Raw genomic sequence first — 16,747 nt, forward strand, 5'->3', positions numbered from 1 at the left:
ATGTGTTTGTTCTTGGCTGGAGGTGACAGTCTTGGTCTCTAGTTACCCCAGGCTCAGAGACTGATAGGACTGATAACTGACACCCATAACCCATTAAAGGTTCAATTGGGAAGCAGATTTGCCCATTCCTTTCTTCTTAATTGCCAAATCGTAGTTCATGCACTAGTTAGAGCCTGTTTCCAAGTCATCTAAGGCTAATTCTGTGCTGTAGTGTGACAGTTGCTGAGTCGTCTTTGACTCTTTGTGACCTCATGGACTATATAGTCTCCAGGCCAGAATACTGGAGTGGGTCACCTTTCCCTTCTCTGAGGGAATCTTCCCAATCCAGGGATCAAACCCAGGTCTCCCTCATTGCAGGTGGATTCTTTACCAGCTGAGCCACAGGGGAAGCCCAAGAACACGAGTGTGTAGCCTATCCCTTCTCCAGTGGATCTTCCTGACCCAGGAGTCGAACCGGGGTATCCTGCATTACAGGCGGTTACTTATATATTAGCCTTTGCATATTTCCATTAGAACTTGAAGATACTTAGGTACTTAAACTTCATAACTCCCCTTAAAGTCCCCATTACATTTTTTTAAAACATTTTCTATCTCCCTCCACCATCCCATCATTTAAATTTACTATCTGTGTAGTGTTGTTCTTTTCCATTAGACATGATATACTGCTTTCTTTATGAAGCTTTACCTAAGTATAAGTGAAAATACATTACTTGTCCTCCCCAGCATTTTTAATATCTAAAATGTCACATGTAAAGAGAAATGTATACACAAATAATATTTTTCTTTTGGTTAGATGCTGTATTTCTCCATATGTTATTTTTAAATGTTTACTGTTCAGGAGTTAGAACTAAGTATGGGCATTAAACTCTAAAAATTCACTTTTTCATATTTTATATTGTTTTATTATAAAAGTTCCTGTAGGACAGAGAACTTTTAAAAATAAAACTTAAAAAAAATAGTTTTGTGTTCTCTTGAACATTGTGCAGTTATTTGAATATATGGAAAATCCCACAGACGGAGGAGCCTGGAGGGCTGCAGTCCATGGGGTCGCTGAAGGTCAGACACGACTGAGTGATTTCACTTTCACTTTTCACTTTCATGCATTGGAGAAGGAAATGACAACCCACTCCAGTGTTCTTGCCTGGAGAATCCCAAAGGACAGAGGAGCCTGATGGGCTGCCATCTATGGGGTCGCACAGAGTTGGACACGACTGAAGCGACTTAGCAGCAGCAGCAGCAGCATACTTATTATTTCTGGATATTAATTCAATCATTTTTAGTGTGATAGGGAAGGTAATTCATGTATTTTAATAACTGTAATTCAAAATAGAAAATAGTAAAAGCCTTAGGGTTAGTTTCCTCTCTTGGTGCTCCATAGTAGCCTGTACTTATTTCTTCATAGCCATTACACTCTTGATAGTGTCTCTATATTTATCTCTAATACAGTCTAACACAAACCAGAATAGTGTTTCTTAATAGATGTGAAGGTGGTAAGGATGGTGGTTGTGCGTTTTGGAAAATACTTCCCATGCTGTTCTTTAGGACTTCTTACCCTTAACCACCATCAATCACCATTCTTTTAAAAACCCTTATATACTCATCTCTAAAATCTTTGAAGATAGGGAACAGTATTTTACTTATTTTCTCTTCAGGGCTTAGCATTTTGTTGACATCTCTCCCTTTTAAGGTAGACAGTAAATATTTATTCCTTGCAAGAAGGTAAGACTAGGAATTTATAGCTGGAAGAGATTGCTTCTGACTTGGAAGAGCATGAAAGACGTCATAAAGGAAGGTCATTGAGAAGAGTTGTGAAAAGAGGTATAGAACTGGTTCTCTGGAAATAGGTAAGAATACTTCAGACAAGAGGGAATGAACAAAAGCAAAGAGATAGCAAAGTGTCGTGTGTATTCCAGGAATACTTGGGCAGAGACAGACACTTGGGCAGTATGTGAAGTGGGAGAAAGTCTAGAAAATTTGCCTTGTGTTCAGTTAGATTGTGAATGCCCTTGAATGCTTCTGTATTTGACCCTTGAACAGTGAAGTTGGCGGTGCCAAACTTCTGTCAACTGAAATAAAAACACACATTGTGAGAGCTGTGAGTTTCAGTTTTATTTGGGAGACAGTCTCAGATAGTTCTGAGTAATTTCTTAGAAGAGGAAGTAGATAGGGGAGGTCAGTAGATACATAATTTTGCAAAGAGGTATGTGCACTTGTGCACACATCTCTGTAGAAGTTTACTTCTAGTCATAAGGAACATGTATCTCAGTTAATGATTTTAGTGCTTTTCTAAATATGGGAATATGTAAGAGTCCAGCTTCATAAACTGTTCTCCTGAAATATTTCCAACTATCTAAAGGCCTGTTTTCCCAGAGGACAGAGTGCTTCATCCTGCCCTTCACCCTGAATTCCTTTCACATATATTATGGGTTAGCAACTGCATTGGCTAAAGACTTAATTCTTGTAGAATTGGATGGTAGGCACCATCCTTTACACTGTCAAAAATCTACATGTAATAGAGTCAGCCCTCCATGTCTGCAGTTCCATATCTACAAATTAAGTCAACAGCAGATCGTGTAATACTGTAGTGTTTATTATTGAAAAAAAATCTGTGTGTAAGTGGGCCTGTGTAGTTCAAATCCATGTTGTTCATGGGTCAAATTTATGTGAAACTTGAGCTTTACTTGTAGGTGGTAAGGAACCATTGAAAAATTTTGATGATGTAATTTGATTCATTTATCAGCAGCTTGGTATGTCTGTCAGTGTAAGATTATGAGTAGGCAGAAAGTGGAGCCTGGGACATCAATTAGAATTAAGACATTTGTACAATTAGAGTTTAAATTAGAATGACAGTGAAGAAAGAAGAGGAAGTTGGTACAAGAGATATTTTAGAGGTAACTCAATAAGCTTTGGCCTCTTAAGTATAACATTAGTCATTTTAAAATGGTAATTCCATTCCTAATGAAGAGATAGTGCTAGCGAAAAGGAATGTTTTGATGGGCTAATATTCTTATCTTTGCAGTTAGTTGAATTGGTTTGGCATTTACAGAAAATAAATAATGAAATAAAGTTAATTGGATATCATCTTGATAATATAAATGTAGTTGTGATTAATGATATATTTTGGAGATTTAGTTCATGTAAGAATTAATAGTAGGTTAGAGTTATGTCCAAAAAGAGAACAAGATAATAATTTTGACTATATTTTTCTGTAGTGGTTTATATAGGTCTTTTATGTTTTCTTCCCATTTGTTAATTCAAGCACAGGAAAGACTGGACTATAGCACACTCCAAGTGTTACTTTAGATTTTAGGAATCAGAGTACAATACATTGATGTACTTTTTAACACAATTACAAAAAGCTGAGCTGAAATACTGAAAATAAAGGCTGTTCTTTTTATTATCTTCTGAGATATCCTTATCACAGTACATATTTGACTATCTTTATTTTAGGAGGTTTTAGCTGACAGCAGAACTAATACCATTATTAATGTTGTTTGATGTTGCTAATTTTTACAGTTTTAGGAGATAGAATATGATCATGATTTCTTCAGTTATCTTTGCTTGATGCATTATCTATAAATCAAGTAGATTACTCACATCACTGGTGATATTTCTCTTAAGTAGTTTGTTGGCTTTATGTAACATCATTGGATGTTTGCTATATATAGGCTTTCACTCTGGAAGCCCATTTAGATTGTTTCAAAATCCTATGAATTCTGCTTTAAAGATGGCAGAGTGAAAACATTTGTGCCCTCTTCTTCCCTGGTGGCTCAGAGGGTAAAGCATCTGCCTGCAATGCAGGAGACCTGGGTTTGATCCCTGGAGAAGGAAGATCCCCTGGAGAAGGAAATGGCAACCCACTCCAGTACTCTTGCCTGGAAAATCCCATGGACAGAGAAGCCTGGTAGACTATAGTCCATGGGATTGCAGAGTCAGACACGACTGAGCGATTTCACTTTCACAGCAAGGAAAATGAGAGACAGAGATGTATAGTTGACCTTTGAACAACACAAGTTTGAATTACTACATGTGGATTTTTTTCAGTAGTAAATACTACAGTATTATATGACCCCTGGATAGTTGAATCCACAGATGCAAACCACATATATGAAGGAAACGCAGATACAAAGGAACGTTTGTATATGGAGGACCAACTATAAGTTATATGCAGATTTTTAGCTGCATAAAATGTTGGCATCCCTAACCCCTGCATTGTTCAAGGGTCAGTTATAGTTACATCTTCAGTAGGACTAGAGTCCTGTGTCCCAAATTGAAATATTTGAGAACTGTTTGTGAAATGTAAGCAGGAAGAGATTAAAAGAGCATTCTGACAGAAAGAGATCTCAGGTAGAACTGACAGAGCAATGAAAGACAGATCTGTTTACAGTGGTGTCAGGGTGCATAGAAAAGCAGTAGGAGAAGCTTCCTTGGAATGTCTGGCAACATATTCTAGCAGGAAAGGAAGAACAAATGAGAAAGCACACGATCTTTGCAGGAAGCGCTCTTTTGATGAGGCAAGAAATAATGGCTAAACATCTTTCTCTTCCTTGTTCTCACATACATTGTCTCTCTCTTACACACGCATGCACAGGACACCCTGTGTCATAAAGAGCTCTCTTGTAGGCTAGAGAGACTACCTTCTAGTCCAGAACACAGCCTTAATTCTTCCTCCTACAATCCTCTTGCAAATAATTGGCCTGGGTGAAGCTCATGTCATTCAAGATAAACAGTGATAAAAAGAAAATGAGTATAATATGTACACAAGTGTTACAGAAAGAAAAGCAAAAAGAAATGGAAAAACGTGTGATGAAGACCCATGAGAAAACTGTAGTGGCATAACAAATTTAAGGAGACAACTACTTCTTTAAGGGGGTCCTTGGTAGCTCAGCTGGTAAAGAATCTGCTTGCAATGTGGGAGACCTGGGTTTGATCCCTGGGTTGGGAAGATCCCCTGGAGGAGGGCATGGCAACCCACTCCAGTATTCTTACCTGGAGAATCCCATGGGCAGAGGAGACTGGCAGGCTACAGTCCAGGGGGTTGCAAAGAGTTGGACACGACTGAGTCACGAAGCACAACACAGCCACTTCTTTAAAATAATAGAGAAAGCTAACTGGCTAGGAAGAAATAGTAAGACAGTGGTAAATAATGAGTCATAATTTGGCAGAACTCAAGAAAGAAAAATAAAATCAGGAATAGAAAGCCACACAGGAAACAGAAAGGAGAATTAATATTGTTGAAAACTCAGTAAGGGATATGACGACAGGCTTTTGAAAGTTGAGCAAAGTGAAATGGGAATGAAAGGAGATGAAACAAATGCTTAATTGTAGTTCTGGAAATAGAAATTCAACATTAGAACAGAAAAGTATTTAAAACACATAAGAAAACCTGTTGCAGAGAAAGAAATCTTGATTCTACAGATTGGAAGAGCACATAATGAAGAAAAACTACTAACAATCATTAACATCATTACATAACCTAGTTTTTAAAAAATTGTATTTCAAAACTAAGGAATGTGTTCTTTGCTCATCCATTAAAAAGATCATCTTGCCTGTAGTGCCAGGGAAAGGATCACATACTGTGAAAGGAGTATTTAGTATTGCAGGACAGTGGTACAAGTCCTGTAAGTCATCAGAGGAAAGAGGGTGTAACCGCAGAGCTAAACTATTAGTTGACACCTGTTTTTGAACAATGCAAGAACCTGTTTCGAACAACAACTCAAGGTAAATAATGCCCATATTCTAAGGAGAAGATGAATATCAGCCATCTAATAGATGAACAGAGATGACACAGTGAAAGGACAGGGAGGGAAACATAGTAGCAATAAGATTTTAAAAACAGAGATTTGTATTACAGAATAAAAGAGAAGTATAGCAAAGTGAACTAATAAAAATCAGGATTAAAAGGAGAGATGTAGAAAGTGTTAATAGATTCCCTCTTATTTTTTAGCTGGAGAACTAAAGACACAGTTTACACATGAAATAATAGAAGTATTAGTACATAGTTAACGGAGAAGGCAATGGCACCCCACTCCAGTACTCTTGCCTGGAAAATCCATGGACGGAGGAGCCTGTTAAGCTGCAGTCCATGGAGTCGCTAAGAGTTGGAAACGACTGAGCAACTTCACGTTCACTTTTTAGTTTACTGCATTGGAGAGGGAAATGGCAACCCACTCCAGTGTTCTTGCCTGGAGAATCCCAGGGACGGGGAAGCCTGGTGGGCTGCCGTCTATGGGGTCGCACAGAGTCAGACACGACTGAAGCGACTTAGCAGCAGCAGCAGCAGTATATAGTTAAAGGAATAAAGATAAACATTTGAAGAACCAAATGCAGTGTGTGTGACCAAAATCAAACAGTGAAGAGGAGGTAAGAAGAAATAGAACTGTATTAAATTACTTGTTCTAAAGGAATAGTCAGATGGGAGCAAAGATGAACAGAAACTTTGAGGAATTCCCTGGTGACGTAGGGGACATGGGTTCAGTCCCTGATCCAAGAAGATTCCACATGTCACAGAGCAGCTAAGCCTGTGCACCATGACTGCTGAGGTCACGTTCTGGAACCTGTAAGCCACAACTAATGAGCCCCTGTGCCACAACTACTGAAGCCTGCACACCCTAGAGTCCGCAAGTTGCAACTACCGAGCCCATGCACCTAGAGCCTGTACTGCATGACAGGAGCCACTGCACCTGAGAAGCCCACACGTCGCAGCCAGAGAGCAACCCCTGCTCTCCGCAACTAGAGAAAGCCCGTGTGCAGCAATGAAGACCCAGTGCAGCCAAAAAGAAGTAAACAAAGCCGTGTGTACATGTGAAAGAACAAAATTTTTTATCATGACTTTTTTTTACACTTGCCAAAAACTGAAAATGTATATGGGATATTTATAAAAACCGACCACAACCTACATCACATTAGACAACAGAGCTGTTACACAGGTGATGTTCCTTGACCAAAAATTTATTTTTTCTTTGGCAGTGGTTCTTAGTATGTGCATCAGCATCACCTGAGAATGCATCAGAATTGCAAACTCAGAGGCCTCACCCCAGTTCTACTAAATCAGAAACCCTGGGGGAGAATCCCTCTCATCTCTGTTGGTCAGTTTTTATGGATATCCCACTTGAGTTGGCAGTTGTAAAGAATGCTATGATAAACATTTTTGTTCTTCCAGCTTTGGTCTTATATCTGATGATTTCTTTAAAATAGGACATTACCAAATCAAAGAATGTTCTGTTGAACTTTAGGTAACTTTTTCATGGTTAATAAAGGTAAAAAATTAAATATAGGCTTTTTTTTTGTCTCTTCAGAAATATTGTTCACAGAAAACAAGATCATCTTTTTATCCCAAAAGATGAAACCAACTGGGTTACTTTCCAAAGACAACCAAGTGAGCACTGCAGACTGATGAGTAGAATCAGTAAGAACGTGATTTTGGTGCTTTTAACTTTGACAAGTTCTGCATTTCTGCTATTTCAGTTGTACTACTACAAGCACTATTTATCAGCAAAGGTAACTTTTTTTCCTTCTTTCTCATTATTAAACTTCATTTTAGCTGTGTATCTTCCTAACATACTTTCCTTTTGCAGTACCTAAAATTAATCAGTTTTTTAAATCCTTGCAGAAATATTTCTTTAAAATTCTCCTCTTCATGGGTATGATAAGCAATTCAGAATAGCAGTTAAATTATTATGATAACACACTAAAAGTCAGAGGTGCACAGTTTCAGTGATGTTGAAATTTTCTGATAGAATTATGTGAAAATTGTTATTTTTCCAAACATTTCATCACTCATTGGAAAGAGTTCAGTGATAAATAATTTTGATAAAATGTTAGACTTAGTTTAGTACAAAGTCGATTTTAATATAGTGCCCAACAGAAAGTGTAGTGTTATAACTTACCTTTATTATAAACCTTTAGGCATAAAGATAAAGAGACAATGATTTAGAATCTAGTAGCTTCTAAAGATCTTATAAATACAGTAATTCTAAAGAGATAGCAAAGCGTTTACTATTATTTGATGGAAGTTAAGAGATTCTGAGATGTTGACCATATATGCCTGTTTGATAAATTATAGCAGTCTCAGTGTTGTCCATCTTGGGTAGTTGTATAATTGTAGAATTCTTAGTTCATGACTATGTGTATTTAGATTATGCTTTTTAATGATTATTAGCCAGTTACATAGGTTAAACCTTATACCTGCCCTAAATGTAATGTTAAGTGCTGCGCTTTGCATTTACTAACTTTTTTTTTGTTATCTTCCTAGAATGGATCTGGTTTATCAAAATCCAAAGAAAGCCGAATTGGATTTGATGGCACACAGTGGGTATGTATGACAGTTGAGAAATTCTTCAATTGCCAAGTTCATTTAGTTCATTCACTTATATACTTAATAAGTATTTGTTAAATTATGGCAGTTTTAATAGCTGGCTTGGTGGGAAGTGGGAGTAGGTGATAGAGGGCAAGGGGAAGACACTGTGCCAGGTGCTTTATATGGAGTATCACGTTTAGTCCTTATGCAGACTTGATGATGTTAATACACGTTTGTCCTCAGTGCACTTAATAAGATTAAGGTTGGTTGGCTAATAAGTGACTGATTCTAGATTCTAACTGCTTGCTTCCAAAATCCTCATTCATTGAGTTGTGGTGCTTCCCCAAATGAATAAATATGTGAAAAGCAGAATTGAACCAAGAAAATATAAAAAATATTTGCAAAACATGTGTCTGACAAAAGATTGATATCAAGGATAAATAAATAACTCCTGCAACTCAGTAATAGATTTTTTGGTTCATATTCTATCAAATTGAACAAGTGTCCTATTCCTGGTTTGCTGAGAGGTTTTTATTATGAAATAGGAATTGAATTTTGTCAAATTTTTTTTGTGTTGAAATTGTCATAGAGGTTTCCTCCCTTTATTCTATTAATATGATTGATTAATTTTCAAGTGCTGCCTTTCATTCCTGGGATAAACTATACTTGGTCATAACATTTTCTCTTTTTCTAACTACAAGAATTAATTTTTTAGTATCCTATTAAATGTCACTGCATCTGTGTTCATGAGGGACAGTGGTATATACTTTTCTTTCTTTTTCTGTAATGTCTTTGTCAGGTTTTGCTATTAGGATTATACTGACCTCAAAATGAGTTTGAAGTGTTTCTTCCTGCTCAGTTCTGAAACAGTTTTTGTATAATTGGCATTATTTCTTCCTTAAATCTTCGATAGAATTCGCCAGTGAACCATCTTAGTCTAGAGTTTTTTCTTGTTTTGATGGCAAGACTTTTTTTTATACAACAAATTCAATTTTGTTAATAGTTATAAGGCAAGTCAGATTTCCTGTTTCATCTTCTGGTAGTTTTGTTAATTGTGTTTTTAAAGGAATTTATCCATATCCTCTAAGTTATTGAATTTTGGGGCATAGCATTGTTTATTCTAACTTTTTACTTCATTGTCTCTCCCACTAAGAGATAATAAACTCCTCTGGAGCAGAGATTATTATATTCTTGGTATTTGCATAATACCCTACAGTAAAAACAAAGGATAAGAGACTGATTCATACATTTGTCTCACTTTTTTATCTTTATAATTCCTGATATTCGAATCTGTTTATTATCTTGTATATGTTTTTATAAGTTTCTTCAGATTTTTGTGAGTAGTCATTTATCCTTAATTCCATGAAACATCTTTTTTGATGGGCATACATCCCTTTGAAGTCATTATTGCTTTCATTAATGTAGGCTTTTAAGCAACAATGTATGCTATTTATTCTGTTTATATTGGCTACTCTTAGATATTGTTTACTCCTAAGTGTAATTATTCGGTTTCCATTCTGATTTCAAAATTTATTTTTTGCAGTAGAATGTTCTCCTTACTGCTCAGCAGAATTGTATTTTAAAATATCAGTATTACAGTATTATTAGAAAGTCAGACTGTATACAGGAATGGTCAAGCAGACAGTGTATTTTAGTTTGTATTTTGCTTGGCAATATTATTAAGCAGTATTTCAAATATGAAGAAAAGTTCCACATACAATTGATTTTTGATTTTGAAAATGTTGACATGACTAATTTTTTAAAATTGAAAGACCTGGTATTTCCTCTTCAACTTTTGCTTGAAAAGATTTGGCTACTACCAATGGAATAATTTGTAAGTCCAGAGTTGTCATCTCAGATACTGCTTCCTCTGTAAAGATTTCGATATCCTTTTGATGTGCAGTTAATTAGTTGATTACTGTTCTGTACTTACCTTATATTGTAAATATTTGTACGTCGTCCTCAGTAGACCATGAACTTCTTAAGAGCAGGTACGGTGTATTATTTATTTGTGGGTTTTTTAATGTTAGCAAAGTAGTAATCCTGGTATGTATTGAATAAGTACTCTATATGTATTCTTATAAAATTAATGAATAAAATTTAATGAGATAGATTATTGTATTGGTTTAGAAGAATTAAGGGAATTCTTTTCCTCTCAAACAGCGTGCAGTTAAAAAATTTATTATGCTAACATCCAGTCAAAATGTACCCGTGTTCCTTATTGATCCTTTGATTCTGGAATTGATTAATAAAAACTTTGAACAAGTCAAGAATACTTCTCATGCCTCCTCCACTTCAGAATGCAAGTTTTTCTGTGTCCCAAGAGACTTTACTACATTTGCACTACAGTATCAACTATGGAAGAATGAGGTAAGATGATTTGCTTTCAGGTAATGGAATGTGCCTTTTGTAAAACAATGTAAGATTAAACCAATTTAAACTGTAAAAATATTTAAAATTTTTTATAAAGACATAAATTATATCAAGAATATTTTCAGCTATAAATAACAAAACACAAGGCTCCTCTGTCTGTGAGATTTCCCGAGCAAGAATACTAGAGTGGGTTGCCATTTCCTTCTCCAGGGAATCTTACTGATCCCAGTTATTGAACCCACATCTGCATTGGCAGGTGGATTCTTTACCACTCAGCCACCTGGAAAGCCCATAACTGGAAGTAGATTTGTGCAGTATAGCCTTGGGTTAGGCCTTTGCTGTGTTTGATCAGAGCAACTTCTTTGTTCTTGACTCTCCTCTGTCATGATTATGAAAAGGCAAGCCATTTCATAGTTCTTCCTGTTTTGTCTGTCTCCTCACACTCGAGGTCTGATTCTTCTTCAAGTTCTGTCTGGGCTTTTAAATTTTTCGTAAATTTACCAATTTATAATGTTTTTATTTCATCCTGTACAGTAGATTCCTGCTCTGAATCAGCCACTCTTACACTAAATCAGTACTTTCTACCTCTTAGGCTTATGAAGAAAGGAAATCCTACAGTAGTTAATTCTAATATAAGGAGAACTAAGGGGAAATTGTATTAGACAGGGTCGGTTCAGTTCAGTCACTCAGTCATATCCGACTCTTTGCGACCCCATGAACCACAGCACACCAGGCCTCCCTGTCCATCACCAACTCCTGGAGTCCACTCAAACTCATGTCCATTGTGTCAGTGATGCCATCCACCATCTCATCCTCTGTTGTCGCCATTTCCTCCTACCCTCAATTTTTCCCAGCATCAGGGTCTTTTCAAATAAGTCAGCTCTTCACATCAGGTGGCCAAAGTATTGGAGTTTCAGCTTCAACATCAATCCTTCCAGTGAACACCCAGGACTGATCTCCTTTAGGATGGACTGGTTGGATCTTCTTGCAGTCCAAGGGACTCTGAAGAGTCTTCTCCAACACCGCAGTTCAAAAGCATCAATTCTTCGGTGTTCAGCTTTCTTTATAGTCCAAGTCTCACATCCATACATGACTACTAGAAAACCATAGCCTTGACTAGACAGACCTTTGTTGGCAAAGTAATGTCTCTGCTTTTTAATATGCTGTCTAGGTTGATCATAACTTTCCTTCCAAGGAGTAAGTGTCATTTAATTTCATGGCTGCAATCACCATCTACAGTGATTTTGGAGCCCCCAAACATAAAGTCAGCCACTGTTTCCACTGTTTCCCCATCTATTTACCATGAAATGATGGGACCAGATGCCATGATCTTAGTTTTCTGAATGTTGAGTTTTAAGCCAAATTTTTCACTCTCTTTCACTTTCATCAAGAGGCTCTTTAGTTCTTCTTCACTTTCTGCCATAAGGGTGGTGTCATCTGCATATCTGAGGTTATTGATATTTCTCCTGGCAATCTTGATTCCAGCTTGTGCTTCCTCCAGCCCAGCGTTTCTCATGAGGTACTCTGCATATAATTTAAATAAGCAGGGTGACAATATACAGCCATGATGTACTCCTTTTCCTATTTGGAACCAGTCTGTTGTTCCATGTCCAGTTCTAACTGTTGCTTCCTGACCTGTATACAGGTTTCTCAAGCGGCAGGTCAGGTGGTCTGGTATTCCCATCTCTTTCAGAATTTTCCACAGTTTAGACAGGGTAAGTTACATTAATTGCTGCTAAAAACAACCCTAAAATCTCATTGACTTAGTGCAAAAAAAGGAGTAATTGTCTCAAGACAAAATCCAGTGTGAATATTCTTGGTCAAGAGTATTCCTGGATGACTTTTCCTATAAGCAGTGCCCCAGGATGCAGGATGTTTCATTTGTGTGGCTTCCCTATCCCATAGTTCTTTGTTTCTCTACATGCAGATAAAAGAGAAAAAGCAGAGAAGATCTTGTGGGACATTGTAAGGCCAGGCTTAGAAGTGGTATTTGATGTTTCCATCTGCATTCCTTTGACCAAAACACAATTTCACTCTATATCCAGAAAGGGGAAGGCAATTGTAATTGATACTGGTTAGCATTCTGTGCCAGAATGATCACTTTTTAGACTTAGTTCCAACCTTTAATAACTTTAATGCCTGATATTACTACTTAGAACTTTATTTTCCTTAACTGTAGATTAGGTGTAATATCTTCCCTGTTGACCTCACATAGTTTCTATGGTCATTAGATGAAATAATTAATGTGAATAAGCTTCATACACATTATATAAATATAGACTTAAAGAGGTGGTGGTGTAGAGTAGGAAGAACTTTGTATTTGGTTACATAAGACCTAAATGCTGGCAGTAGCTTTGCCTCTTGCTAATTTTGTCTCTTTGGGCTTCTGTGAGTCTCTTTCTTTATCTGCAATATCTGTGCTGCTTACTCTTTAAGATCAATGTCATGAATTCAACCATGAGTGAAAGTCGCTCAGTCATGTCTGACTCTTTGCAACCCCATGGACTGTACAGTCCATGGAATTCTCCAGGCCAGAATACTGGAGTGGGTAGCCTTTCTCTTCTCCGGGGGATCTTCCCAACCCAGCGATCAAACCCAGATCGAACCTGCATTGCAGGTGGATTCTTTACCACCTGAGCCATAAGGAAAGCCTAGGAATACTGGAGTGGGTAGCCTATCCCGTCAGGGGAACTTCCTGACCCAGGAATCGAACCGGGGTCTCCTGCTTTGCAGGCGGATTCTTTACCAACTGAGCTATCAGGGAAGCCATAGATGTTATATGTAAATACAGTAATGTTTATAAAAGTTCTTTAAAAACTGTACATTTCTGTTCAAATGTGAGGTGTTCTTAATAATTACTACTGTTTAACCATCTGTAGCACTGGTTGTTAGGATTAAAAATCTACTCTATAGGTTAAAGTTATACTATAACTAATAACTGTTTGAAATGTACTTTGCTTTATAGTGTATCTTAGTCTGTTTTCTAATGATGTATATTATGATAGACTTCTATTTTAGTAGCAGTTTAAGGCATTGGGATATAACTATGAGATGAGAAACCCTGCTCTTATGAAGCACTTTTGAAGATTATTGGAAGTTAAGTTGAGAATCACAGGTTTAATTTTAAGTCCTTACATTAACGTTTACTTTGGAGATGCTAACCAGAGAACACTATAGTGAATGGACATTCTCATTCCAAGGGAGAAATTTGTATTGATTTTCATAAAGAGAGTTTTTGAACATGTCTTCCATGCTCTTTGGTTTCTCTTTTTGATGCTTTCCTTAATTCTCCCACCACCACCTTTCCTTCCCCACCTTCGTTTTTTAATCTTCAGGCAAAGAGCAGGTTAGGACAATAATACAGAAGACTTAATTCAGTGTAAGAGTAACTTTAATTTTGTTACTAGTATTTATTTTAAATATTCAAATATTGAAAATATTTAAATGTTTCTTTTGTTTTAGGAAGGCTGGTTTCGGATAGCTGAAAATATGGGATTTCAGTGCCTAAAGGTCGAGAGCAAGGACCCCCGGCTGGATTGGATAGACTCACTTTCTGGGACTGAAATCCCCCTGCACTACATCTGCAAATTGACCAGTCATGCCATCCACTTGGTGGTCTTTCATGAGAGGAGTGGCAACTACCTCTGGCATGGCCATCTACGGCTGAAAGGACACATCGACAGGAAGTTTGTTCCTTTTCGAAAGTTACAGTTTGGTCGTTACCCTGGAGCTTTTGACAGGTAAATTCAGGGTCTAAAGGGAATACGTGAAACCTACCTTGTTCAGTCATGAATTCTTTTTTTCTTTTTTTCACATTTAGTAAAAAACCTAGAATGTATTTCATGCAAATCAGTTTTGAAATGTAAATATTCAACAAGAAGCAACTCATGTACATATACTCCAGGAAATATATATCGGAATGTTCATAACAACATTGTTCTCAGTGCCCCAAACAAAATGTGATGTGTTTACACAATGAAGAACCATGGGGCAGGGAAATGAAGAAGCTCTTAACTCATGCTCTATGTAGCAACAGAGATGAATCCTACAATGCTGAGTGACAGAAGTGAGGCATAAAAGAATACAAATCTTATTATATTTATAAAGAGATCAGACACAGGATAAAGTATGTTTGTGGATATATACTTACAAGTAAAAGTGTTCAGAATGTAAAAACTTCCAGTTATGAGATAAGTTCTTGGGATATAATATATAGTATGATCACTATAGTTAATTAACATTACTGTATTATATATTTGACAGTTGCTAAAAGAGTAGATATTTAAAAATGATACCTTATATGCTTGATCTTTAGGTATTTTGCTTATGTTGTATTGAATGTACTTTGAAGAGGCTGCCAGTGTTCTGAATTTAAGTCCTTGTAATAAGTCTTAATTTTTGTTTTCAGGCCAGAGTTACAACAAATCACTGTTGATGGCTTAGATGTTCTCATTCCAAAAGATCCAATGCACTTTCTAGAAGAAATACCACACTCTAGATTTATTGAGTGTAGGTATAAAGAAGCTCGAGCATTCTTTCAGGTTAGAGATACAAATATTGTACTTTACAATTTAAAGGAAATATGTTTATTTTTAGTATTTACCAGTTGAGGTGGGGGGAGGGTAAAGGGACTTATGGTAAAAAGAGACTTAGATAAGAAAACATCTTTTCTGATTTGTCTGTTTCCTTCTAGATTGTTTAAATTTTTTAAGTAGATTAAACATTAACCTTAAGGAACAATTTCTTCCCCAGTTGAATGGTTTGATATTTACGGAGACCTTATTTTATTTGGATAGACATTGACAGGTTTAGCACTGGCCTCTGCTTTTAGTTAGGCTTGCCCACAAATTTTATAAAGATGGTACATTCTGTTCTTAATGCAATCCAAGTAGGATCAAACCATGTAGAATACTTCATAGAAAATACAGTTTTTCTCAGAGGGTTGGCACTGAATATGAATTTTTTGTGTTTATGAAGGTTTTTCAAGATAAATGCTACACAAAGACCAAGTGCTTTTGAACTTTACTTTATTCTGTTGTTTTAACTTTCAGTTCAATAAACATTTATTAAAAGCTGGCTTCCCAGGAACTCTCCTGACCCTGGGGATGTAAAGATGATTTTAAAGGACATGAAAGTTCAGCTCTAGGAAATGACATGAAACAGAGGTACAGTGAAAGCAGTCAGATCTATGGTGGGGTTTTGGTACTCTAGTTTTTCCTCATGCCGTTTGTTTTTCTGGGCAAACTTTTATTTTATTTTATTTTCTGGGTTCCCTTCCAAGAAAGCTGTGTATCCAAGGACTGGAAGGGAATGAGAAAAAGAAGTACCAGCTGTATCATCACCAGCCAAATTCCCAGAACCCAAAAATGCAAGGGTTTTTTTTTCTGATAGGTTGTGCTGGCACCCAAGGCCTAGACTTGACAGCCAGAGTGGGTCTTCCTAGCCCTGTTCCTTTAAATCTGTAGATTTGTGGCTGAAGCCTCATGAATGAGAAGCTGGAAAACTGCATGTATAGCTGGGCCAGTGTCAGTGGGCAAGTGCTGCCCTTCACGTCCTACCGCAGAGTATGAGGAAGCAGAAGAGAAGCAGACTGATGCCTGAATTTCACCATCCATTCACTGCTTCTGTCTCAAAGAGTTTGTTCTGATTGCCACCTCTGTCTTAGCAATTATCACAATTAATTGTGAATGTCCTGTCCACCTATAAGATGGTGTGAACTTTTTGATAGCAGGCATCTTATTTTACTCACCTTTGTAGCCCCAGCATCTAGCACAATACCTGACACAAAGAAAAGATCCTATAGTGGTAGGAAAATGCATAAAGAATAAGGTGCTCAGAATCAAATGGTTGTTTTTTTCTTTTTTTTTTCTAGAGCACTTACTGGGGCTGTTCCATTTACTTGGCAAGCATTTGCCCATACTCATTTTATTGATCTTTGTGAGAAGGCAGTGTAAAATGTAAAATGTTTCAAACTATTGAGAAATCATGAGTATCAGTTCAGTTTAGTCACTCAGTTGTGTCCGACTCTTTGCCACCCCATGGACTGCAGCACGCCAGGCTTCCCTGTCAGCTCCC

General features: G+C 37.0%; 1 protein-coding gene across 1 annotated transcript in view; it reads left to right on the forward strand.

Annotated features, from left to right (window-relative positions):
* The first annotated feature begins 7,395 nt into the window (after positions 1-7,395).
* Positions 7,396-16,747, forward strand: part of FKTN (fukutin) — a 38,361-nt gene continuing 29,009 nt past the window's right edge. The window contains exons 1-5 of the mRNA XM_052644960.1: positions 7,396-7,500; positions 8,255-8,314; positions 10,463-10,669; positions 14,135-14,412; positions 15,081-15,213. Coding sequence (XP_052500920.1) covers positions 7,396-7,500; positions 8,255-8,314; positions 10,463-10,669; positions 14,135-14,412; positions 15,081-15,213 — 783 coding nt within the window. The remainder of the gene's footprint in view (positions 7,501-8,254; positions 8,315-10,462; positions 10,670-14,134; positions 14,413-15,080; positions 15,214-16,747) is intronic.

The sequence above is a fragment of the Budorcas taxicolor genome, chromosome 8 (assembly GCF_023091745.1).
Source record: "Budorcas taxicolor isolate Tak-1 chromosome 8, Takin1.1, whole genome shotgun sequence".
Taxonomy (NCBI): Eukaryota; Metazoa; Chordata; class Mammalia; order Artiodactyla; family Bovidae; genus Budorcas; species Budorcas taxicolor.